This window comes from Oncorhynchus mykiss, chromosome 30 (genome assembly GCF_013265735.2).
Source record: "Oncorhynchus mykiss isolate Arlee chromosome 30, USDA_OmykA_1.1, whole genome shotgun sequence".
Lineage (NCBI taxonomy): Eukaryota > Metazoa > Chordata > Actinopteri > Salmoniformes > Salmonidae > Oncorhynchus > Oncorhynchus mykiss.
The window spans coordinates 31,503,152-31,531,098 of record NC_050570.1 but is presented as its reverse complement, the minus strand read 5'-3'; the positions used below and the strand labels follow the sequence as shown (position 1 = coordinate 31,531,098).

At 42.0% G+C, this 27,947-nt stretch overlaps 1 protein-coding gene across 1 annotated transcript in view; it reads left to right on the top strand.

Annotated features, from left to right (window-relative positions):
- Nucleotides 1–27,539, top strand: part of LOC110521712 (transforming growth factor beta receptor type 3) — a 129,740-nt gene extending 102,201 nt beyond the window's left edge. The window contains exons 12-17 of the mRNA XM_021599505.2: nucleotides 320–523; nucleotides 1,832–2,125; nucleotides 3,196–3,331; nucleotides 9,531–9,581; nucleotides 9,770–9,877; nucleotides 24,912–27,539. Coding sequence (XP_021455180.2) covers nucleotides 320–523; nucleotides 1,832–2,125; nucleotides 3,196–3,331; nucleotides 9,531–9,581; nucleotides 9,770–9,877; nucleotides 24,912–25,033 — 915 coding nt within the window. The 3' untranslated portion in view covers nucleotides 25,034–27,539. The remainder of the gene's footprint in view (nucleotides 1–319; nucleotides 524–1,831; nucleotides 2,126–3,195; nucleotides 3,332–9,530; nucleotides 9,582–9,769; nucleotides 9,878–24,911) is intronic.
- The last annotated feature ends 408 nt before the right edge of the window (nucleotides 27,540–27,947 follow it).

Here is a 27,947-nt window from a genome sequence, read left to right as displayed (position 1 = left end):
TGCCGTCGCGCGCCGACCCAATTTACTCTTTTGTTATTTTTTTGCCGTGCGACTTTCTTTTGCAAAAAAATCCTCTGAAAATCCTATCCTCTGAACATCAGATCGGCAGTTACTATCCTCAATTTCGGCTTCAACTTTGACTTATCTGCCTTGGGCTATTTGTTTAATTCCTGACAAATTATATATTTTTTTGATTGGCTTGTCTCTCCTTCTCCATCCAGTTCAACTGTTTTGATTGGCTGTCTCTCCTTCTCTGTCCCCCTCCCCCAGTTCAACTGTTTTGATTGGCTGTCTCTCCTTCTCTGTCCCCCTCCCCCAGTTCAACTGCACCTACAGAAAGAACCAGAACACCCTAGGAGGATCAGGATCATCAGGATCGTTTTCCCACTTCGCCCCGGCAGCTAAGGAACCAGTCAGAACCGAAGGGGTGTTCAACATGGAGCTGTACAACACCCAACTCTTCCGCTATCCTTCAACCCAGGCCTTCCACACCGTTTCCAAAAATAAACAGGTCTTCGTAGAGGTAAATGGAGCAGTGAACTACTACAAATGCACTGTACCAGGCTGGCTGTAACCATTTGGAATATATTGAAGTAATACAGTGTGTCTGTTGTATTTGTTGGCTGTTTGTGATTCGCTCAGATAAAGATAGTTAGTAGGCTAGTATCCAGATGTTAGAACCTGAATTGTCGGAGCGATTTCACAAGGTGTGTGTGTGTTCGTGTGTGTGTTCGTGTTTCTGTCTCTCTTAGATATGAGGCCTGTCAAAATAACAGTGAGGACTGTTCTGTGTGTACGCTGTGTCTGGACTGTCGGGTCTACTTTCATCTTTGAATGTTTTAGCTTCCACGGGGTCCGTTGATATTTGGTCTGAGTTCGGGAGAATATAAAGGGAACATCTCTTTCTGCTATTAGCTTCCCCGCAGCCATGGTCTCTGTCCTCCCCTCAGTGTCCTGGCACATTTGGCACTTCTATTTATTCTGTCTGGCAAGTCCAGAATGCACTTTGCAAATAGTACTGAACAATTATTACTAGAGAGGTCCTACAGGGAGGTTGTGTAAGAAAAGTTAGAGATTCATACTGAGCCCACTCTCTCCCACATCCACACCTCTCACACTGGGATGAGACCTGCCATGCCCTGTCCTGGTACCTGAGACTATGGCCCAAACTAAGGTGTGTAGGAAACTGCTGTTGTGTTTAAGTCCCTGTCGAGCATGAAAGCTGTCATTTTGAAAGCGGCGTGTGTGTGTGCCTGTGCATGCATGTCTGTGTCTGTGCTTTTGACTGGGCAAGCTTTTTGACAACCTTGTCATGGTGATGGCACCGACACAAAACAGAAAAACACATTTAGGTTTTCAGTGGAAAAAAAGGACAAAAAAGCAGCAGAGGGATAATATCTCATGGAAATGCCTTGTGGTCTGCCGTCGGTGAGATCCTCTTAAAATGTTTTGAAGGGACTGAAATCCGCTTCAGGATTTGTGATTCTTGGACCTGATAACACTCTGATAGTGTTCCTTTTGCTTGTTCTCTGTCTTAAAACAAATTGTCAGGTCCTGGACTGACAGAGAGTGTACAGACAGACGAATGCCAAGATGGTGCTCTTCACAAAACTTTGCAGGCCGAAACAGATAGTTTGTCAATTTGACGACGTCGATGAGAGGTTTCAACAATAAAATCATTGGATACCTTTGGAGGCTATATCAATCATATAGCCTGAGCCTCCACACATTGCTGACACGTTATAAACGGTAAAACATTTGTATGACTTGAGTTTATTGTTTTTATAAAAAATGACTATTTTTTTCCCTTCTCTTTTCTCCCGTGCTTCAGATTGGAGCCTTCAAAGTCGACCCAGAGCTAGGGTTCATGATCCAGACCTGTTTCATCTCTGCCAACTCCAACCCGAACATCCCGTCTTACTACACCCTGATCGAGAACATCTGCCCTACGGACAACACGGTCAAGTACTACCCTCAGAGAGACCTCCCTATTCCCCACTCCCAGACCGACAGGAAGAGGTTCAGCTTCACCTTCAACTCCTACTTCAACGAATCGTTGCTGTTTCTGCACTGTGAAATGTCTCTCTGCTCCAAGAGACCCCACAACAACCAGGGACGGGCTATGGTACGTTGTTTTTCTTTCGTGTCTGTTCATCCTGTACGCTACGACCTCTGAAACAAAGTAGAAGAGAGAAGCTTCGAATTTTGATTTGATATCAGTAATATTATTTATTGGGATAGATTTACTGTATGTTTTAAATAGAAAGGGGGAGTATGAAGAGTTGTGGAGGTCGGCCCAGGGATTGAACCCTGGAACCCAGGTGTTGTCCAGAGCCGGCTGTGCCACTGCCAAACCATCTGCCTCTTTCAGGGCCCTACTTCCAAGTAACATAGACTCAACTGGCATGACCTGAATCTGTGGTCTGTGCAATGATTCATACATTTTATGGTAATTTGAGCAGCATCTAGCGTAGGTTAGGTCTGGGCTCCAGTCTGCGGAGACTTGGCACCAAGCTAGGCCTGCTGCACAATCTGCCAGTCTCAATCCATTCTGAACCAGAAGCAGGAAGCATACATCTACTTAAGGTTTCCTAAGTAACCATCTGTAGAAACAAAACAAGCCACTAGCTCAAGTGTCACTTCACTTTTCCTTCCTTTGCCTCGCTGTAATGTAGCCTCTCTCTCGCTCCCTCCCACTCTTTCAATCTCTGCTATGTCATTGCACTTTCATAACCTTTTCCAAGCAGTTCTTTCTGCTCAGTGCTCCCCAGCCACCCTCTATCTGGGTCTCTGATGGTATTCTACATTAAAACTGATTCAGAGTCAGGCTGGGGCTCCAAACTGACTCACAGTATAGGGATCAAGGGAAGGAACACAAGTTTTCACTAGGTATGATTTCCCATAAATTATATGTGTGGTCAAAGATCAAAAGGGATGCTTGGTCTTGGGCAAAGGTGTAGAGATTTGATGTATCGATTGGTCTTATAAACTGCTTTTGATCATATGAATACATGTAACAGTCTCATGGCCGATAAGTAAATCATACAAGAAACTGTACATTTTAATGGGAAAATGAATGAGTTATGTTTACATATGAAATGAATTAAATGCAGAAAAAGTTCATGTGATATAGGAAATCCAAGGCTGAGTTATCGGGGATTCCTCAGTGGTCCTATTGTGTTTCTCTCCATGCAGTGTATCCAACCGGACGAGGCGTGTACGTCTGTCAACGGAGAGATCATCCTAGCCATGATGATGAACGCCAAGACTTCTACCAAGACCCTGGTGGTGGTGGTGGAAGGACATGACACAGTGGAGAAGGAGGGACCAGGTGAGTGGACTAAGAAAGCTAACGTACTGTACAGACCTCATATGCAATGTAACCTCTATGATGAACCAGCTTATCCAGAATATATGGGGAGGATGGCATAAATATGCTGGAGTAAGAAGTACTTGAAAGTACTCATTCCCTCTTTCCCTTCTTCCCTTCCTCCCAATACATCAGAGCAGTGATGTAGTCAAGTCACTAAACCTGGAGTCCGAGTCGAGTCCCATGTCCCTAGTGTTCGATTCCTTTATACTCAAGCCACAAGTCTCTTGGTAGTGCTAAAAGCTGCGGTCCAACCATTTAAAAAAAAAAAATGAAATGATAATAGTGTTGCACATTTGTAACGCTAAATAGATAATACAGCCATCTAACATTTTCTGTTGTAGCTAATATGTTGAATTATGCAAGAGGGAGAGATTTTCTGACAACAAATCAAATCAAATATTAGTCAAAGTCTGAGTCACCACTGGTCGAGTCACGAGTCATGATAATCGTGACTTGAGTCCGAGTCAAGTCCGAATCCTGGACTCGAGTACTACAACACTGTATCAGAGTAAAATCTCGTAAAAGAGTAAAAGTCTCATTCTAACATTATATGGCCGTCATTGTAAATAAGAATTTGTTCTTAACTGACTTGCCTAGTTAAATATAGGTTACGTTTCAAAAAATATATATATGAATGTCTATGGAGAAAGTGTTAACTGAGACATACTGTATGTGCAGTCTGCCTGACGAAGACACATGCAGAGAGCTGAGCCAGTTGGCCAGAGGAGACAGAGCTGTGTTGAGGGTCATTGAAGAAGAACAGGAAGACAGAGTAAATAAGAGAACTGGGTGGCAGGAAGGACATCCCAGAGAAAACCAACTTCAGTTCTGCAGGAAGAGAGGCAGAGAAAACTGTTCAAGTCACAATGCAAAGCGCATCGCATCCTCCCTCCACCCCCGTGCCTCCCTGCATCTGGAGTTTATTTGTGTGTGGTGTGTGTGTGTGTGGGGGGGGGGGTGTAAGTGTGCTCATTGGAGCATAGCTTGGGTTTGGGGGGCTTGCTGCTAGCGCTGAGGCCCCATTCCAGTTCTACCACAGTTCTACCAAGCAATACTGTGCAGAAGGAGCGGGAAAAGACGAGTCATCCACATATCCACATCCATCCAGCACGCAGCTCCAGTTGTTTTCATTTAGCCCTTCTCTGTGGCCTCCCCTTCCCGGTAGAGAGGAGGAGGTAAGGAGGGAGGGAGGGAGAGGAGTGGTCTTCTCGCTAGCTTTGGGAGTGTATCCAGAGCTAGAGGCCTTCTCATCGCTGCATTAGTCAAATGCTTTTTCACTCACTCCGTCAGGCACAGAGGGCTGTGTGTGTGTGTATGGGTGTGTGTGATCAGATGGTGGGGTAGACTGGGGAGGTCCTGGAATCACGCAGTCCCAGGATCACTCACATAACAGAGGACAAAACAGAAAAAATATCTGATAAAACTGCAGTTGTGTGCGGGCGTGTGTGTTGTGGTCCATGCGTCGTTAGGCTGGCTGGTCCAGGGAGTTCTGATACCAAACATCACATTGCACCCATTATGATCTAAACCATAGATGGGGTGATATCATGAGAGCCCATTTGCTGTTTTCACTGCCATGGCTTTTCCAATCATCTTCCCCTTATGGGGTGATTACATCAACAAGTGGACTGTGGTCGGTGGGTGGGATGAGTTAACCCCTTTTGACTCACAAGTAGCGTCCCAAATGGCACCCTATTCCCTATGGGCCCTGGTCAAAAGTAGTGCACTATAAAAGGAATAGGCTGCCATTTAGGATGCAGTACTTGACTCACAGATTTAATCATACTGTGTTAATCACTAAGAGCTGCCATTGTGCCCAGAGCAAATGAAGCATGGCAAACAGTAATGGGGACTTGGGGAGTGTTTAATAATGGACTTGATTTGGCCTGTGTTAAGGAATGAGCACCATGCCACTGCAGGGCCTGAATATTGGGCACAGACTCAGGCTGCGTCAGAAACGGCACCCTGTTCCCTATATAGTACATTATGCAAATGTTCCGGTGCATGTGTTTAAGTAAGCACAGATATGCCAAAAAATCTAAATGAAAAAATAAGACAGCTGGGCTTAGAAACCATGATTTTAATACAAAGGCATCTCTAAGCAGCTGGAGTCCTGCACTGGACACGATCCCAATGAGTTCAGCTTGATCTCCAAATCAAAGAGGGCAGTTTGGTGCACAGAAGAACATAAATGCCTCAAAGCTCAGCCATCAAAGGTACATTTACTGCCTCACAGCATCAATACATTTTCAAAGTTTTTATGGAACTGCGAGCGTAAGGAAATGTTAACAAAATCATCCATTTCCCCCTAGTTACCCACATGAAAAAATACTACAGTTTACTATAGAATATTACAATAGTTACTATAGAATTCTATAGTAAACTGTAGTATGCTGTAGAATACTATACTACACACTGCAGTATCCCTTGATCATGTGTAATACTTACTATAGAATGTTATATTATACTGTAGAATACTATAGTAAATACAACAGTTTTATCCCCAAAAAATAAGCAGTAGTAAATACTACAGTAATGTCCGCAAAAATGCCATAGTCCGCAAAAACACTTCAGTAAGTACTACAGTATTTAATTTGCATATACCAGAAGCTCTGAACTCTCCTTTCAGAACCCAGTTATACCTACCTACAGGTCCTGGAAAATGTGCACTTTTAGTATTTCTTCAGTAGGTTTCCTGAAGGAGAAAGCCTCCACTTCTATGTCAAAGATAATAAAACAAAAACAATATAGTAAATATTACACTAATGTCCTCAAACACTACAGTAAATTCTACAGTATAATACAATCTGCAAAAACACTACATTAATTACTATAGTATATATTAGTTATTTTATTACAGTATTTATACTATAGTTAACTGTAAATTCTACAGTAAATACAAATGTCAAGTTTTAGTACAGTGAAAGGCCTTTCTTGCAATAACTAAACCCAACAATGCAGTAATCAATAACAATGTAATCCTAAAAATATCATAAGGTAGAACAAAAACACGCAAGAAATTAGAAATAAAAAGAGTACGAGAAAGTAAGTAAGCATACTATATACAGTTCCAGTTCCATATTTACAATGTGCAGTGGACTTTAGTCCACAAAAACACTACATTGAAAACTATAGTATTTATACCATACTGTACTATAGTATTTTGTCATGTGGTTATTAGTGAAAGAGACAGTAGCTGTGTTCGAATACTCATACTAACTGTACTATTGTGATGTAAATTGAGTATGTTGTATGCTTTTTGGTCATAGTATGGATATAGTTAGTATGCCAAAAGTTCCCTTAACGTCATACTAAATTCGAAGTTTACAAGTAGTGGACACTTTCTGTGCTTTTAGGGCCCGTAATGCAAATCTTCAGAAAATGGACGTAGTTTCACTATGTTTTCAGATTTTAAGAAAATGGTGGAAACTATGCAGCCAAAGTTCGACGAGAACGGATAAAAATTAATTGCTTTAACTAATTAAGACTAATGTTATGAAAATGTTGAGCAATGTAATAAAGTAATTACTTTTCAAATAAGTTACGTTACACGTTATGTTAGCTGATAATTTGTTAGCTACGCTATCCTTGCGAACCGCATAGCATATCAGCAGTATGTACCTGTATGTTAGCTAGCTACCTAACGTTAGTTGGCTACTAATACATTGTTGAACTTACCAGTATATTAACTATATGCTATCTAACTAACTACCCAATGATTATTGAAAACAGCCTAACCAGCTCTGCTAGGGCGAGTAAAATGGCCAGAGTGAGGTGTTCTCTCATTCGTGTCTGGAAATAGTTAGCCAGTTAGCTTGGGTGCTTGACTACCGTTGTGAGACGAGAACGCTTTGATCAACCCTACTCCACGGCCAGAGCGTCCAGTTTGCGCTCTGAACATTCCGAGAGCTAAAGGCTCTGAATTTACGAACAGACAATCTGACAATGCTCTGAATTTTTGAGCGCACTCTGACACTCCAGATTGAATTGACGAACACACCCGAAATCGGAAGATGTCTAGCTAGTCATTTTTTATGCTAACAAGCTAGCGAGAGGTTGCATAGCAACAGCATCACCTTCCAGTAGACAGCTGAAGCGCTAGTATGCTCAACTGAAAGGATACCGTTCGTTTACAGTATACTAAAATGAACTAGTAGTATATAGTCATTAAGTATGTAGTATACAGTATGTTAGTATGGGTATTCGAACACAGATAGTGAGTACTGTTGAATAGTGGTAAGAACCTTGAGCTACGAAAATAAGTCTCCCCACACTTGAATCAGATGCAGGTTTCAGTGCTAAGCTTCAGATAAAATATATAATTTGCTAAGCTTTCAGTCAACAGCCAACTTTGTTAGAGCACCGCCATTCTGAATCCCCTGTTCCATATCTCCCTATGCCTTCCTTTGACTTGTTTTCAGTACAGAAATTATACAACACATAAAACTGTCTGACTGAGTGCCTGTTAGCTGACTGACTGACAGTAAGTTGTGCAACCAAGTCAACTGGCATATCGTTTATCTGAATACAGACCTCAGAAGTCAAGGATCTCACAGGGACTCCATTTGTCAATTCTACACACTTTGGGGAGACGGGTTGGAGTTCAGGGTTCAGAGGTTAAGAGAAACAAGGCACCACACCACCGAAGGAGTGTTTTTCTGTTCCACTCTGTGAACAGCAAAGTCTGAGCAAGCAAATGACGTTGATTCTATTGAGCGGCTATCGTTTCAGGGTCAACTGTGCCTAGAGCATAAGGAGATGAGAACATTGCCATGCCTTAAGTTTCCTTTCTGTCTTTCACTCTGTCTCTCTCCCCCTCTCTCTCGCCGTTCCTCTCTCACGTAGCGGAGCTGAGATCATTGTGAAAGCTACATAAGTATGAAGAACAAAGCTTTGCTTCTTACATTGAGAATGGTTGGACCTCAGGGTGTCTTTCATACTGTTGTCAGATGTGCTAGTTGCAGAGTTGGCCTGGGAGGAAGACACAGCTGACCACTCAACCATCTTTATTAGAGCACATTGGCGGGCGAGGCTAGGTGGGAACAGGGCAGTGACCCTTACACGGAACCTCAGAGCTCTCACCCATACTCGGAATCTCAGCCGGCCCAAAACCCCAACAGAGGTGGGGCTATCCATTCATAGTCTGACCTGGCTTAGAAAGTTCTTCTGCTATGGTCTTTTCATACGTTGTTTCATAATTCATAAACTACAACAGTACTGTAAAACAAATCTCCACGAGTAGTGGTTAATGTAACTCCTTTAATCACAGAGGATCCTCTATCCTCTCCTCTGACCTGGAACTCGTTGGGCGTCTCTGGGTGTTAACGGGTCAGCTTTGCATTCTCTACATAACAGGCCGAAAGGAACAGATAAGACTGGAGAGGAGGAGGAGTTGGAGGGAGGGATGAAGGGGGGTGGAGGGGATAGATTGGGAAATGGAGGGGGACTTTCACGGAGCGGTTTGGAGGGGAGGGGGAAAGGGATGGAGGGTTGAAGATAGGGGGGCTGTCGTGTTACCAAAATCTCCTGTGATGGTTCTGTCATCGTCTGTCACGAGGGAATGAAAACCCAAAGGTGTTCTTTCCCAGAATAGCTGTTCATTGTGCCGGTCTTGGACCCGGACCAAGCCTGCTCTTGAGTTCGCCTCTACACAATAAGCACCATTGTATTGTTTGTTCAGAAGAAATTAGAAGCTAATTTGACTTTTGAAAGCCATCCAGATGACCGGAAATGAAGGAGTAAGCTGAGAACTGTTAGAAGTCAACAGGTTAATCTCTGCACTCTATTCCTTTGATTGTGTACTACTTAGGACCAGGGCACATAGGGCTCTGGCCAAAAGAAAAGCACTTTATTGGGGGATAGGGTGCCATTTGAAACATAGACTTAAGTTTCTGTTAGTTAGCTACTGGAACTGCATTGAGTTGCATCAGATCTCTGTATCACATTCGTTAGAACTACAGTTATCAACACAATGTCATTTTCAGGATCTGGTTATCCCAAGGTAGTTATGTCCATTGGGTTGCTCAGCTTCCATTCATAGGCACTGGCACTTTACGTCACAGCAAGTGTTCTTGACGCTTCAACACGTAGTTGAGATGTGGTGTTTTCATGCATCTTACAAATGTGTTACATTGTTGTTCTGTGTTTTATGTTTCAGTGCCTCCCACCCGCACGGCATCAGAAGGCCCTCCTGACCCACCAGGGGAAAGTAAGTCAATCGTTGCTAGGAGATTCTAAACCAATGGTTTTTGTATGTCAGGATTTTAATTCACTTTGACAAAATAACTGTTGACCAGATTGAGTTATGTCATGTGCATATAACTTGTTTCCATACGGTCATGTCCAGAGAAAAAGAAATGGCGTTGAATAAAAAAATCATCCTTTTCTCTCCCTCAGCTGTGTTGTATGTGTTGGACACCCCGACCGTGGTTGGGATCGCCTTCGCCGCATTTGTGATCGGGGCCCTGTTGACCGGAGCCCTGTGGTTCATCTACTCTCGTACAGGTACGTCATTCTGACCTGTCCTTTTACCTACTGTATCTGGAGACAAAGGTAGGTCTTGCCATGCAGGGCTTCCTTAAAAAGACACCTTGGTATCAATGGGACTCCCTGCCTAAGTATTGGTTAAATAAATAAATACATCATACAGTTACATCTACACTGGCATACTACTTAGAATGTATACCCAATACATTGCTTCATTTCAAGTGAAATGGAACATTCACTAGTGCTATGCTAGTTTGGAACGTAGACCCTCATTGGAATGTACTGTATACATCTGTATTCTGTCCCTTTACCTGCTGCTGCATCAGGTCGTACCTGCTGGCCCTCATGTAAGACTGAAGGTTTCACCTTGATTCGGGAAGTAAACTAAAATTACAATTCAAAAATCCCCCCCAAAAATGAACTGAAAAGTAGAAGCTAGTTATTTCAATAGTTTTTACATGTCTGAATTTTTCATTCAAATCACTTCCTGAATTGACTGGCTTCAATTCAAATTGAGCCCAACTCTGATGGAAAGATAAGACCATCCTAAAGAATGTCCTAAACATCACAGTGCCAGAAGGCTGCTATTCTATAATCGGAAAACATCCAAGAGCTGACAGAGGCGAGTTAACAATAACACATTGACTCCTCTACTGTAAATATATCCTGTTTGTCAGCGTATGCGTCTCTTCTCTTTCCTGCCTTTTGAATGGGTCTTAGGTCCTGTGGGGTGGTCAGGAGTGGTCAGTGAGTATTCTCGGACACAATGGCCTCTGCTCGGACAGAGAGGGGACTGGCTGGAAGCTGGAATTTCCCCTGTCCGTTTTGTGGTGCACTCACAATTCGGCTCGCAGGAAGAGAGACACAATCTGTCCGTTAGACGCCAATACCTTCCCCTCCAGCACCCCCATTCTGGTGAACTCTGATCCCTGCTGACCTTTAGTAGGAAGTGTAGTGGTCCCTGAAGTCTGCAGAGGACACTCTAGCGCATACTGTAGAACAGAACAGGCCTGTCTGCTGGTTGGCTGACCGTGGATCTGCCTGGCCTGCCATTATGTTGGTGACCCATCTTCATTCATTCCTGATGTGTTCTACACAGAACACAGTAAAATCATTCATAAACAGGATCAGTGGGTTCTGTGCTGAGGACACCAGCAGCATACACTCTTAGAAAAAAATGGTTCTTTGTAGGGGGATAGGGTTTTAGCTTTTTGGAATACAAGAGTTCTTTGTAAGGCAAAAGGTTCTACCTAGAACCTTTAACATCCTAAGAACATTTTTTGGGGAAGAAAGCATTATTTGATGATGCAAGAAGGATTCTTTGGAAGGCAAGAAAGGTTCTACATAGAACCATATCCTATTTCTCAGCATGCTTTATGGCAGGGAGATTTACAGAATTGTTTGTTTTAATGTAATATATGTGTTTTTGCATTGATTGTTTGATACATTTTATGCTACACAAAGATATAAGTATAAGTATACAGGTATAACAAACTGACCCTAGCCGCCCGACACATAAACTACTTATAAATACTGGAGGCTGAGACAGGAGGGGTCAGGAGACACTGTGGCCCCATCCTATGATACCCATGGACAGGGCCAAACAGGAAGGATATAACCCCACCCACTTTGCCAAAGCACAGCCCCCACACCACTAGAGGGATATCTTCAACCACCAACTTACCATCCTGAGACAAGGCTGAGTATAGCCCACAAAGATCTCCACCACGGCACAACCCAAGGGGAGGCACCAACCCAGACAGGAAGATCACATCAGTGACTCAACCCACTCAAGTGACGCACCCCTCCTAGGGACGGCATGAAAGAGCACCAGTAAGCCAGTGACTCAGACCCTGTAATAGGGTTAGAGGCAGAGAATCCCAGTGGAGAGAGGGGAACCGGCCAGGCAGAGACAGCAAGGGCGGTTCGTTGCTCCAGAGCCTTTCCGTTCACCTTCACACTCCTGGGCCAGACTACACTCAATCATATGACCCACTGAAGAAATGAGACTTCAGTAAAGACTTAAAGGTTGAGACCGAGTTTGCGTCTCTCACATGGGTTGGCAGACCATTCCATAAAAATGGAGCTCTATTGGAGAAAGCCCTGCCTCCAGCTGTTTGCTTAGAAATTCTAGGGACAATTAGGAGGCCTGCGTCTTGTGACCGTAGCGTACGTGTAGGTATGTACGGCAGGACCAAATCAGAGAGATAGGTAGGAGAAAGCCCATGTAATGCTTTGTAGGTTAGCAGTAAAACCTTGAAATCAGCCCTTGTCTTGACAGGAAGCCAGTGTAGGGAGGCTAGCACTGGAGTAATATGATACATTTTTTTGGTTCTAGTCAGGATTCTTGCAGCCGTATTTAGCACTAACTGAAGTTTATTTAGTGCTTTATCCGGGTAGCCGGAAAGTAGACCATTGCAGTAGTCTAACCTAGAAGTAGCATCATTTTTGGACAGAAAGTTCTGATTTTTGCAATGTTACGTAGATGGCAAAAAGCTGTCCTTGAAACAGTCTTGATATGTTCGTCAAAAGAGATCAGGGTCCAGAGTAACGCCGAGGTCTGTGCCTGTAAACAGCTTGGAAAATTCAAGAAAATTATGTCATGGCTTTAGAAGCTTCTGATAGGATAATTGACATAATTTGAGTCAATTGGAGATGTACCTGTGGATGTATTTCAACGTCTACCTTCAAACCCAGTGCTTCTTCGCTTGACATCATGGGAAAATCAAACGAAATCAGCCAAGACCTCAGAAAAAGAATTGTGGACCTCCACAAGTCTGGTTCATCCTTGGGAGCAATTTTCAAATGCTTGAAGGTACCACGTTCATCTGTACAAACAATAGTACGCAAGTATAAACACCATGGGACCACGCAGCCGTCATATCGCTCAGGAAGGAGACGTGTTCTGTTTCCTAGAGATGAACGTACTTTGGTGCAAAAAGTGCAAATCAATCCCAGAACAACAGCAAAGGACCTTGTAAAGATGATGGAGGAAACAGATACAAAAGTATTATATCCATAGTAAAACAAGTCCTATGTTGACATAACCTGAAAGGCCGCTCAGCAAGGAAGAAGCCACTGCTACCGCCATAAAAAGCCAGACTACGGTTTGCAACTGCATATGGGGACAAAGATTGCACTTTTTGGAGAAATGTCCTCTGGTCTGATGAAACAAAAATAGAACTGTTTTGCCATAATGACCATCGTTATGTTTGGAGGATAAAGGAAGCCGAAGAACACCATCCCAACCGTGAAGCACGGGGGTGGCAGCATCATGTTGTGGGGGTGCTTTGCTGCAGGAGGGACTGGTGCACTTCACAAAATAGATGGCATCATGAAGGAAAATAATGTGGATATATTGAAGCAACATCTCATGACATCAGTCAGGAAGTTAAAGCTTGGTCGCAAATGGGTCTTCCAAATGGACAATGACCACAAGCATACTTCCAAAGTTGTGGCAAAATGGCTTACGGACAACAAAGTCAAGGTATTGGAGTGGCCATCACAAAACCCTGACCTCAATCCTATAGAAAATGTGTGGGCAGAACTGAAAATGCGTGTGCGAGCAAAGAGGCCTACAAACCTGACTCAGTTACACCAGTTTTGTCAGGAGGAATGGGTCAAAATTCCCCCAACTTATTGTGAGAAGCTTGTGAAAGGCTACCCAAAATGTTTGACCGAAGTTAAACAATTTAAAGGCAATGCTACCAAATACTAATTGAGTGTATGTAAACTTCTGACCCACTGGGAATGGGTCAGAAATAAAAGCTGAAATAAATGATTCTCTGTACTATTATTCTGACATTTCACATTCTTAAAATAAAGTGGTGATCCTAACTGACCTAAAACAGGGAATTTTTACTTGGATCAAATGTCAGGAATTGTGGAAACTAAGGTGTATATAAACTTCCAACTTCAACTGGTATAGTGAGCAATATGTTTGGAACATCAAATGGCAATAAAATTGCATTATTGATTTGCAATACATATAGAATCGTGAGAATCTCAATACATTTCATATCGGCATCTAAGTATTGTGATAATACTCTATCGTGAGGTCTGTGGCAATTCCCAGCCCTAGGCATCAGGCAGTCATTTTACAGCTGTCTCCTGAGAAGTGCACATTGGATTAGTGTGGAAAACTCCACTGAGGTATATTTCAGTTCATATAAATATACATACGAACAACAACTTACAGACGCACACAAACAATGACTTCATCTCATCTGCCCAGATCTGCATGCTCACACCCCCATCCCTAATGCCTGCATTACTGTTTGCCACTTGGCCTTAAATTGTACCAATTTGTTTTTTTGTCGCCCATGCTATTTCATTATTTAAATAATAAATCATTTGATTTTTCCATTGTGTTAATGATTGCGGATTGATTGATTTCCATGTTTTTAGTAGACATTTTTCAAGATGAGTGATGAAAAGAGAATCCTCCAGTGCATTGGGCATCTCACTACACCTCCATGTCTTGAAATATGCAGATAGATGGATTAAAAGTAAGTTTACATTGTAATACTTCTGACAGCCAACTTTCTAGCTCCGCCCATAATTTTTGGACTTTATAGCCGGGGTGTTCATTTCTACAGCTCGTTGGAGCGATCAGGTGTTAGGCGTGATTTACCTTATCTTCATCACGCTTGTTTATACTAACACCTCTTTAAAATGTCCACTTCATAACACTTTTATGAGTTTCCTATAGAGACCCACCAAAAGAAACCCAAGCCTTAGATTGGTCTGTGGCCCAAAGATAGCTGGGGTCAGAAGTTTAACTTCTTTAGGGAAACAAGTGTATGGAATGTAGTTCTATTAGGAGAGTAAAGCCCTTTTAGAAGTGATTTTTTTTAAAACACTGCAGGCATGTGGTTTTAATATTGGTGTTATAGCTAGCTAGTGGTTCCTCTGTTGGATCATAACAGGCAGAGAGGATTAGGATGCGTCCCAAATGGCACTCTATCCTATACAGTGCTCTACTTTTGATGAGGTCCATATAGCTATGGTCAAAAGTAGTGCACTATATAGGGAATAGGGTACTATTTGGGATGTACCCCTATTCTATTCTGCTGTAGTCTTGGAAACTATTGACTTGTAAGACCAACATATCCCTACATGGAAACATTGGCATAGTCAAGTTTACTCCAAGAATATATATTTTCTTAAAATATCTGCGGCAGAATATTTTTTTAAACCAGTGAATGATGAAACATCAAATATACCCACACATATCCCCTCAGGAGGCGAAGGACAATGTTAAATACAGGTTTGTTCACATTAAATGCCAAAACCACAAAAGAAGTATCTACACTGTCTCACCCACTCACAAAACATTAACCTTGGTCTGTGGAGACCCCATTTGGCTAAATCCTTTAAATGAAACTCTATGATGACTGAAGCATTCTCCTGATGGCTCAAAACTGACCTTTTCAACAGACTAGGCATGAGAACACATTCTAATCAGGTATCAGTGTGAACTGTGGTTTCCCTTATCAGACTCTGCAGATAGGACTGCTAGCTCCTACTTTGATATTCCCAATAACTGGTATAGACGTTCACAAGTAGACCCAGGGAGGGTCTGGAGGGTCTAGTGGAGGGTCTACTCTCAAGTTTTCTTTATCATTCCGTTGTGTTAGCAACCACAGGGAAAGGGACATTTATTTAATAAAAATCTTAAATAAGAGATATTTGAACATAAACTGAAACAGCTATGAGAAAGTTGTTTATTACACAAGATCTCACTTCGGTATTCAATGTTTGTCCCGGGGGAGGATAATCGTCTATGGGTGTTCAATGTTTGTCCAGGGGGAGGATAATCGTCTATGGGTGTTCAATGTTTGTCCCGGGGGAGGATAATCGTCTATGGGTGAAGTAAAAGTAGGTAAGGATTAAGGTTGTTAAAACAGGATTCATTCCAACTGGTTAAGGTTTGGGTTAAGGTTCAAACAGAAAAAAATCTAATGAGTGCCTTGCACGGGGATTGAACCCTCGATCCTCAGAGCCGAAGCGCGCCGTTTATGCCCTTCCTCTAGCCCCATCCACAACGCCCAAGCCGCGAGCCTACAGGATGGTAATACGTGCTCACATTGCCCATTTTGGACGGTATTGAAGGCATCTCCCGATGTCCTAGGGACCTGGACAAAACGTTGAATACTGAAGTCTATCGTCCAGTAGGCTGGTGTGATCTCGCTGGTTTATTAAAGCAATGAGAGTGTCTTCAGTACAGTAGTGCATCCTGTTTATACAGGATGTGATAAGTACTAACCCCAGTATCCCTCTATTTTAGGACATGGTACGGTAGGAATTTGGTTGCGTCCCAAATGGTACCCTATTCCCTAAATAGTGCACTACTTTTGAACAGAGATCTGTTGCCATTTGGGATGCAGATGTGGAGCAAGACTGCTGTTATAATGTTATAAAAGAGGAGCCGTGATCTTGCGGCCTGTGTTGGGATAGATCTCACCAAACGTTAAGGAGGTTGCCCCCGGAGACAGGGAGTGGGAGTTACCCGGGCTCTGAATGGAATGTGTGATGGAACAGGGTCAATAGACTGTTGCTTCACTTCAATGACAAGTGATGTCACCATATGAGACACTTCTCAATCTGGCCAGATGGTTCACAACATCACATTTGATTTATATAGCCTATTTGGATGGCTCATCATGAGATTTATAGATGCGTTTGTTTATAAGCTTTTTGTTTGTTCAAACTCTGTGAGAGTATGGTGGAACGCCAAGTATGTTTTTAGGGGTGAATAATAACTTTCATTTCTGTTGAATTTTCACTTAGGGTGTTTTCATACTTGGTCCCTTTCAGACAATTTTTGAGAACTTAGCGCAGTTTGCAGAATTTTTTGTGCAGTGTGAACACTCCAAAACATTGAGGCAATCTCGAGAGGTAGTCTAAGTGTGGTTTGCGTGAATTCTGCGTTTCGGGTCCCCTTTTTAGGGCAATGCGAACACAAAGCTCCCCATGTTCACTTGCCATTATCCCCGCACCACACACTAGACTACTGCAACACCGGTTCCCATGCCATAACTCCTCACATTGGTACCACAAAAGACAGAAGATGATGATTTGCAATTTTGCAGGAAAAAAAGGGCTGTTTTTGGATATTGATTAGCGATTGTCAAGAATGTGTGATGTTTAGTTTGGATTATTTGTTTGCCATTTTTTGATGTATAGGTTAAGAGAGCTTCATAAACTGTTCATTCGATTGTGGGATTTGAATAGTGGGAGAAGACAACATATTTGTTCAGAATCAGAATTTTGTAGGGTACAAAATCAATTCTAGCTCTTAAAGGGGCCTACATGGGTGTTCAATTTTCAATTACAGAATTATTTAATCTGCTGTTATTATTCTGCTATTTATTATTTTACCAATAATATTTACATGTTAATAGTATCTTGTCATTAAAACAATTATGTCTCATATTTTAACTAAATGCAATCTATTAGTTTAAAAATGTAAGTAGGGACAGTTGAAGTCGGAAGATTACATACCTTAGCCGAATACATTTTAACTCAGTTTTTCACAATTCCTTACATTTGATCCTAGTAAAAATTCCCTGTCTCAGGTCAGTTAGGATCGCCACTTTATTTTAAGAATGTAAAATGTCAGAATAATAGTAGAGAGAATTATTTATTTCAGCTTTTATTTATTTCATCACATTCCCAGAAGGTCAGAAGTTTACATACACTCAATTAGTATTTGGTAGCATTGCCTTTAAATTGTTTAACTTGGGTCAAACGTTTCGGGTAGCCTTCCACAAGCTTCCCACAGTATGTTGGGTGAATTTTGGCCCATTCCTCCTGACAGAGCTGGTGTAACGGAGTCAGGTTTGTAGGCCTCCTTGCTCGCCCACACATGTTCTATAGGATTGAGGTCAAGGCTTTGTGATGGCCACTCCAATACCTTGACTCTGTTGACCTTAAGCCATTTTGCCACAACTTTGGAAGTATGCTTGGGGGTCATTGTCCATTTGGAAGACCCATTTGCGACCAAGCTTTAACTTCCTGACTGATGTCTTGAGATATTGCTTCAATATATCTACATAATTTCCCTACCTCATATTGCCATCTATTTTGTGAAGTGCACCAGTCTTTCCTGTAGCAAAGCACCCCAACAACATGATGCTGCCACCCCCGTGCTTCACGGTTGAGATGGTGTTTTTCGGCTTGCAAGCCAACCCCGTTTTCCTCCAAACATAACGATGGTCATTATGGCCAAACAGTTTTATTTTTATTTCATCAGACAAGAGGACATTTCTCCAAAAAGCACCATCTTTGTCCCCATGTGCAGTTGCAAACCGTAGTCTGGCTTTTTTATGGTGGTGCTTTCAGGTTTTTTCAGGTTATGTCGAAATAGGACTCGTTTTACTGTGGATACTTTTGTACTTGTTTCCTCCAGCATCTTCACAAGGTCCTTTGCTGTTGTTCTAGGATTGATTTGCACTTTTCGCACCAAAGTACGTTCATCTCTAGGATACAGAACGTGTCTCCTTCCTGAGCGGTATGGCGGCTGCGTGGTCCCATGGTGTTTAAACTTGCGTACTATTGTTTGTACAGATGAACGTGGTACCTTCAGGCATTTGGAAATTGCTCCCAAGAATGAATCAGACTTGTAGAGGTCTACAATTTATTTTCTGAGGTCTTGGTTGATTTCTTTTGATTTTCCCATGATGTCAAGCGAAGAAGCACTAGGTTTGAAGGTAGGCCTTGAAATACATCCGCAGGTACACCTCCAATTGATTGAAATGACGTCAATTAGCCTATCAGAAGCTTGACATAATTTTCTGGAATTTTTCAAGCTGTTTAAAGTCACAGTCAACTTAGTGTATGTAAACTTCTGACCCACTGGAATTGTGATACAATGAAATAATCTGTCTGTAATGGTTTGTTGGAAAAATAACTTGTGTCATGCACAAATTAGATGTCCTAACCGACTTGCCAAAACTATAGTTTGTTAACAAGACATTTGTGGAGTGGTTGAAAAACTAGTTTTAATGACTCCAACCTAACTTCCGATTACAACTCCTATATCTACAGTAGCTGTCCTATAACACATTCTGATGGAATGGCTTTTCCCTGCACTTTGTAAAAACCCAGAGTGCATCGAGTGAATATTGGGAAAATATCTTGGTTCCTTTCTAAGCATAGCAATGTAGAGGACTCGGACCACAAAATAGGTGAAGTGAACTGGCAAAAGAGTTGAGACCCCATTCAAAGGCAAGTGCAGTGTGAATACACATAATATTTTTTTTTTGGGGGGGGGGGGGGGGTTGCCCCAGAATTCACTTTAAAGAGGACTGAGATAAATTATTTTAAAGAGGACTATATGTGAAAACACCCTTAGTCTCTTATTGATATCAATGCATGACTAAGTGAAAATTCTAATTATGATTTACCCACTAGTCCTACTAGGAGGCGAACTGACTTTGTTATTGACATTTTCTTAGAGAATGGCCACAGAGAAGATACGTTAAAGAGAGCTGAGGCCTTTCTTGTTTGAAAGCCCATGCAGGGTTCTGTGTGTATATGGACTGTGTTTAGCTGGAGCTCTTTGGCAACGCTGCTCTGTCAAACATTAGAGCAGAGAGAGAGAGACGAGGGGTCTGAAAGAGGGAACCAGACAGGCTGTGGGCCCAGAGCCACGCAACACACACACACACATACACCAGGGGAGGCTCCTCAGAGGAGGAAGGGGGGGAACCTCTTCCTCAGTGAATTTCAGAAAATTAAAATAGTAAACATTAAACATTTTGCAGCATGAACTGACATGGTTTCCACCCAATTCAAAGGATTAGAGAATGAATCTAGTACTAAAAGCATAAGCTACAGCTAGCTAGCACTGCAGTGCATGAAATGTGGTGAGTAGTTGACTCAGAGGGAGAAAGACAAATCAGTGGTTCCGCCTTTAAAAGTTGTCACACTGCAGCACACCTTGCGGGCTGCAGCATTCTGTGGCACGTTATTTAATAGTCAATCATTTTTTCTGTTAATGCAAGGTAGTGCTAGTCTGACCACCAGGGGGCATATTTGAGAAGCATTTGAGAAATTCTCTGGTAATGCCAGAAGACTAAAACCTTTTTTGTGATAACATAGTATATAGGATAGATTTTAAGAAATGTGGCTTAATTAATTTGATTAATATTATGGTGTATTAATATTATTCCTTGAAAAACAAAAAATGAAACCCTCAGGGTTTCCGTTAGGATGGAATGGAAAATATGGTGCTGTACAACGTGACGGTTGGGAGTAGGCTACAGAGGATTGGGGATTCTAAATTGTTTGCCTTCATTAGACAACTTTGTTCCAATAGTTCTGTAAATCAGTGATATTTATTCCCATAGTAATATGGATCCATAGCTAAATCATCATCTGTATTTTGAGAGAATTTGTATCATTCTTTTATTATCGAAAGCATAATGCATTATGGGGCGGCAGGTAGCCTAGTGGACTTGTAACAGAGGGTTTGCTAGATCGAATCCCCGAGCTGACAAGGTAAAAATCTGTCGCTCTGCCCCTTAACCCACTGTTCCTAGGCAGTCATTGAAAATAAGAATTTGTTCTTAACTGACTTGCCTAGTTAAATAAAGGTTAACATTTTTTAAATAAAGATGTTGATAAAGAAATAATCACAGTCAGAAGACAGTTGAAGACACTTGCTTGCGTGGAATTATGGAAAGGCTCAGTAAGAAATGTTTTATATATATAATATATATATATATTATGACCAGAGAAAGTTAAGTACTGCAGTGCATCACCTCCTCATGGACTGCACCAGATTTGCCAGTTCTTGCTGTGAGATGTTACCCCACTCTTCCACCAAGGCAACTGCAAGTTCCCAGACATTTCTGGGGGGAATGGCCATAGCCCTCACCCTCCAGTCCAACAGGTCCCAGACGGGATCCCGGCTCATCGCTGGCCATGGCAGACCACTGACATTCCTGTCTTGCACAGAACGAGCAACATGGCAGGTGTTATTGTCATGCTGGAGGGTCATGTCAGGATGAGCCTGCAGGAAGGGTACCACATGAGGGAGGAGGATGTCTTCCCAGTAACGCACAGCGTTGAGATTGCCCGCATTGACAACAAGCTCAGTCCGATGATGCTGTGACACACCGCCCCAGTCCATGACGGACCCTCCAACTCCAAATCGATCATAAGCTCATTCCTTCGAATGATTAACGCAAATCCGACCGTCACCCTTGGTGAGACAAAACCGCGACTCGTCAGTGAAGAGCACTTTTTGCCGGTACTGTCTGGTCCAGCGACGGTGGGTTTGTGCCCATATGAGACGTTGTTGCCTGTGATGTCTGGTGAGGACCTGCCTTACAACAGGCCTACAAGCCCTCAGTCCAGCCTCTCTCAGCCTATTGCTGACAATCTGAGCACTGATGGAGGGATTGTGCCTTCCTGGTGTAACTCGGGCAGCTGTTGTTTCCATCCTGTACCTATCCCACAGGTGTGATGTTCGGATGTACCGATCCTGTGCAGGTGTTGTTACACGTGGTCTGCCACTGCGAGGACGATCAGCTGTCCGTCCTGTCTCCCTGTAGCGCTGTCTTAGGCGTCTCACAGTACAGACATTGCAATCTATTGCCCTGGCCACATCTGCAGTCCTCATGCCTCTTTGCAGCATGCCTAAGACACGTTCACACAGATGAGCAGGGACCATGGGCATCTTTCTTTTGGTGTTTTTCAGAGTCAGTAGAAAGGCCTCTTTAGTGTCCTACGTTTTCATAACTGTGACCTTATTTGCCTTCCGTCTGTAAACTGTTAGTGTCTTAACGACCGTTCCACAGGTGCATGTTCATTAATTGTTTATGGTTCATTGAACAAGCATGGGAAACCCTGTTTAAACCTTATACAATGAAGATCTGTGAAGTTATTTAGCTTTTTAAGAATTATCTTTGAAAGACAGGGTCCTGAAAAGGGGACATTTCTTTTTTTGCTGAGTTTATATTTCATTGTATATATATTTTTCACTTAGCTAGCGTCAAATGCAGCTAGCTAGTTTTGCCTACTCAAACACCCGGATCAAGCAGAGAGGGATGCTATGTTAGCTAGCTGGATATGGCTATTCAACACTGGAACTTTTCCAAGTCAAGGAGGTTTTATCAATTTATTGCCACCGGGGCCCGCCGATGTAACTGCTAGACTGCTTGCTGCTGACTGTACACTGCACTGCGTGATTGTAGCGGGTTTACTAATGTGTTAGTTATAGTAAATAACAGTATGTAACAACGATGTAGACTGTATAGCGGTTAGCAGTCATGGAAAGGTTTTTTCCCCTGGTCACAGACAGCTGATGTGTTGTGCGCTGGTCCACAAACGAAAGGAAAAGGTGTGAGGAGGAGAGCACATAGATAGATGTGAGAAGGAATTATATATACAACGAGCTGTTTGTATGTGGCTGCTATGAAAGTGAACTGTGTTTGCGTGTGATTAGGAGTTTATTCATTGCTCCGATTCTGTTGAAAAACGCTTCTTAAATGGAAGCAAACGGAATGAAACGGAGATAAACGTACTTCAATTTGTCCAATAAGCTCTTCTTTGCAACTGTTGGACTAATGATTACACACTAGGTCTGCTAGATGCTGGCAAGAGTGAGCAAGATGGTATTGAAAGTGTCACTCCCTGTCACCTTGATTACTAAAAATAATCTCGACCTGTGCACCTACGTTGTACGTTTTCATTCATTTGGCTAGATTGTAGCAACCTCCTGTTGGGTACAAGGAAAATTCCAGTATCATGTAGTAGCCTAAACCTATCAATGTTACATTGAGCTGGGGGAATGGAAATGATTGACAGTCAACCAATTTGCTGTAATAGAAATAAAGCCACGTTCATCAAAAAAAAAAAAATCTTCCCTCATCTTAAATGACACCGATTGCCACTGACACACACACACACATACACACATGCAAAACATAAATTACAGTAATACCCAAACACAGAACCACTTCAGAAACCAACAAAGATCAATATGGTAGCTGTAGACTGCGTCCCAAATGACACACTATTCACTTTATAGCAGTGGTCACCAACCGGTCAATTGCTATCGGTCAAGGCATTCCTAGTCGATCACCAAACACTTCTGTAAAAAAAAATATTAATGATAAAGCCTTGAGTTCCATTTATTTTTATTTGTTTCACACTGTTGGCAGTAGGTGCTCTTGATTCAGCAGCCCTAGCGCCGGAAAGGCAGTGTTCCCATCATGTGTCTGAAAGTAGAACGCCGCCTACCCGACAGCCCCTGTAAGCAAATCAAGTGCTCTTATAGGACTACCACTGGCCAATTGCTCAGATCACCGTGTCTGCACAGTTTCTTCAAGCTATAGACTGAAAAAATAAGCTTCGAACGCACAGCAAAGTTGATACCTTTTAAAACCATGACTAGAGAGAGACTCAACGAGTACAGCAAAGAGCTGCTGTTTTTATGATTAAGTTCATGTTTAAGTTGTTATTCAGCAATGTCAACACTTTGTTCAACACTTTTTTTATAAGCCATAAAATGTCCATTCTGCCTACTTCCACTCACGCTACAACCAGCACTGCAGCTGCAATGAATGAGTGTAGCAAAGTGTTCCAATGAGCTTGTTATTATTAGCGGCTTGTGACTTTTTAAATATCGAAGAATATTTAACTTTCTCTGGTCATAGGAGTAAAGCAGTACGGCTTGAGTTTTGGCATCAGCTGGAAGACTGTCCCCCTTTCTCAGCGGAGGGAGAGCGGAGGGACGGTGAGTTGGGTGAGAGGCAGCCTCACAGCTGCTCCCCCCTTCTCTGACTGACCATCAGATGCAGGCCATCAGTCCAGTAAACACATTTTAAGCTAATGATTATGCTCACTCAGCAGTGCCTCACAAGTAACACAACACATGATCTATTACCAGTGTAATCATATACCTACATTTTTGTTACATTTTATTTCAAATTGGTCTGAGAATAACAACATAGGCTGGGCAATTCAAGCGTAGCTAATATGCAGTGATAATGTATTGGACCTATAGCTAGGTGCACTAACCTCATTGCTACAGAATTGTTAATTGGTGAATTGGTTAATGTTTCATAGGCTAATATTTTATAAGTCATGTTTAAGACACATCTGAGTGGTAGATCTCGGCTTGCTTTTTGACTCAGAAAGTGATCTTGACTCAGAAAAGGTTGGTGGCTACTGCTTTATAGTGTACCATGTCTCACCAGGACGAATCCTCTATGGTCCTCACTAAGCTATGCAGGAAGGAAGACAGTTCAGCTTGCAAACAAACAACGGACGGAGTGCATTTTAATACCAGAAGCACAGTGTGCCAGATATGTAAAACAAACACAGGGCTTTTTTCAGATGCCTTCAGTTTCCAGTCAGACAAGCTTTCCAAACAAATGGAAGCATTTTTATTTGCCTCCTAACTTTCTGTCTCCAGCTCTGTAGCCCAGGAATCTACAAGCGGGAATGCTCATTTAAACACAGAACAATAAACAAGTCAGTGATTTGAGATCCAGGCAGAAGGCCTCTGTCTCATGTTTATTCTGCTACATCTGCTAAAGCTCTGCTAATTGCTTGCAGATAACAGAGGGGAGAGCTGGATTGAGATACCTCAATTCAGTTCTTTCCATTAGAGACACTCCGCTTTGATTGGCTGACTTAAAGGAGTTGAGTCGTTGTGTGTTAAGCGACTTGCTTTCACTTAACAACAACTCCCAGTGAAGTGATGGTCACCACATGGGACAACCAGTATCACTGGGAGAACTAAGGAGATTCGTTTAAACATCAGTCTTACCAGATTGAGCCTGTGGCCTCTAGATAACAAGACATCTTGAATAAATGGCAGTGGCACAGAAGAACATAGCTGAAATGTGTATAATTGTGATGTATTGCATCAACCCTTATCTCTCTCTTTCCCTCTCTCCCCCTTCCCTCCCTCACGCAATCTTCTCTCTCTGTTTTTTTTTTTACTTCTCTCTCTATTTTTTTGCTCTTCCTCCCCTTTCTCCCCCACCCCTCTCCCTCTCTCTCTTGCCAACCCTTCCCCCTCCATATCCAGGTGATACAGCTGGCCGACAGCAGGCCCAGAAGCCCCAGCCCCCAGCCTCAGAGAACAGCAGTGCGGCCCACAGTATTGGCAGCACACAAAGCACGCCCTGTTCCAGCAGCAGCACAGCGTAGCCTTGGGGCCAGTCCGGGGCCAGCGGAGAAGGAGAGCCCCCCACCCCTCTGCAGGGCCACAGGAAGGGCCACACGGGTCACAGGGAACTGGGTTTGCTAACATTTGTTTCCCCGCTCAATGAAAGGAATTATTTTGGGATGCTTTGTGAAAACAAAGAAGAAGAATTTATTAAAAAAGAAGACAAACAAAAGGATTTTGTAAGAATGCCTGATGTTGCTGTTTAAATTCGATGTGTACCATTTTATTTCAACACAAGTCGTTAAGATTTTGTGACAGAGCTACTGTACTGGAAGGACTGGTCTGAAGGGGAAATAGTACTAATACCACAGAAAGGCAACAAGGCCTCACATCTCTAGAGCGATAGAACTCTAGCTACGGACAAGAAACAACTGTTAGTGAAATACCAGACTTTTTTTCTTATCCAAATGCTGCTTTTTCTGCAACCACAACAGAGTTTTGACCTTAAATGTCTAGTTGAAGCTGTAAACAAGCTAGTGTACACCAATAGCACTGGAGACCGTAAAGCTGCCTGTCTGCACACACCATCTGTGGGTGTTAGCAAGACTAGTGAGCGGAACAACATGGCTGTCAACCAGAGTGTTAACCCCTATCAATATGCTATATAAATAATAGATGCTACCTCCTATCCACATGTTATAGGAGATAGTCAAATCAACGAGTTGAATCAGAGAGCAATAGTGTGAGAAGGAGCCTCTCGGCAGTCTCTTTTCCCCTCAAAGCCAGATAGAGTAAAGCATCCTGCCATGTGCTATTAATCACTTGGAATCTGAAAGGACTTAATAACCAAGCAAGATATATACATAGATAGATACCAAGAAATGTGAAAGACAAAAGTAATGTGAAAGATATCTTGATGAAACCTGTTTGCAAGCCAGCTAGTCATGACAATCGGTCAGGACTTTGGCAACGCATCCGTCTAAACATACTGTTGTGACAACATCGATGACAAAGTATCAGCGGTGTGCATTTGGTCATATTGAGTGATGATTGCTTTGCAGTCCTTCGTCTCAAGTTTGATTGGTGTTACACAGCTTGGCTTTCGGCAGTATGGGTTTCTCATATACTATATAAAAACAGCCATTGTAAAGCTATATATATATTTTTGCAACTATTGTAAATAATCTAAAATGTTATAAGGAGAAAGTCAAAATATAATGTGCAAGATTGTGTGCATTCGAAGCCTTATGTTGTTAAATAAGACATGGTAAAGTGGCTATGTTTGGCCAGTATTCCCATATATACTATAATGTTTTATGTTTTTATCCACTGTGAGTGAGGTAACTAAAATGCTACTTGCTGCAGTGTTGGATCATAAATATATATACAGTATTGTAATTGGGCATTACATTTGGAGCACAGTAATTGGGCATTACATTTAAACCACAAAAACAACGTGCCATTCGATCTGGGTCCGACACCACTAGGCCTTCAGCTGTTTTCATTCTGATTGTACATAATAATGTTGTACACAATTTCATACCAACATTTACATTTTTCACAGCAAATAATTGAGAACCTGATATAGTTGAGATTGTGGAATGAAAATATAAGCCAAAATAGTAATTGTCTGGTTTTGTTCAGTAAATCATACTCAGATTCTCAGCTTTCAAGTATATTTTCTGTATGTGGTAAATACATTGTCAATCTTACTCACCAGGGCATGAAATAGTTCAATGTTGCAATATACTGGCGCCATCTTGTCATCTTAATGGTGTACTTGTTCCGACAAACATTCCACATCCTGATTATTTACGCCCTGGTGTCATGTTCAACATGTATTGTTTCTCTCTGTGTTTATAGACATATTTATTTTATTTTACCTTTATTTAACTAGGCAAGTCAGTTAAGAACAAATTCTTATTTTCAATGACGGCCTAGGAACAGTGGGTTAACTGCCTTGTTCAGGTGCAGAACGACAGATTTTTACCTTGTCGGCTCGGGGATTCGATTTTGCAACTTTTCGGTCACTAGTCCAATGCTCTAACCACTAGGTTACCTGCCGCCCCAGTATGGGCACTTAGATGTACATGATTGTGTACATAATTGTGCACATAATTGTACTACTATGGCTGACCCTGTAAAACAACACATTTCACTGCACATATTCGGTGTATGTGACAATACAACATGTTTGTTTTTTTATGTCATGTGCCATGCTAATGCAAAGCCAAAAGAGTTCCACCGTCATAGAATCCATGAATGTTCTCTGGTGTGCCTTTACTTTTAGTAGTTGGGGGGTTTGAATAGAAATATCTTTTTTTAGGAGAAAAGGGATGGTTTGTACTAATTTTACTTTGTGGTTGGGCGTGTAAAAGAAAACCCAATACATTAAGTAAACGTAATTTGCGTTAGATCCTACTTTTATGTGTTAAGTGTTTTATCGCAAAGCTTTGAGCCTGTGTTGTATGTAAACATGTGTAGCTGTCTCCACAGAAGAAAACAGAGTATAAATATATTTGTGGATAAAATGATATATATTTGAAAGTATTTACCTAGAGACAATCTATTGTTGACTCTTTCAGTACTGTGAATTTTTTTGTGTCGTGCTCTTTCTATTTTTCATAAATGTACATACAGTGCATTTGAAAAGTATTCAGACCCCTTCCCTTTTTTCACAATATGTTACTTTACAACTTTATTCTAAAATGTATTAGATATATTTTTCCCTTATCAATCTACACACAATACCCCATTATGACAAAGCGGAAATATGTTTTTAGAATTTATTGAAAATGTATAAAAAAATATGTATTCAGGCCCTTTGCTATGAGACTCGAAAATGAAGCTCAGGGGCACCCTGTTTCCATTGATCATCCTTCAGATGTTTCTACATCTTGATTGGAGTCCACCTGTGGTAAATTCAATTGATTGGACATGATCTGGAAAGGCACA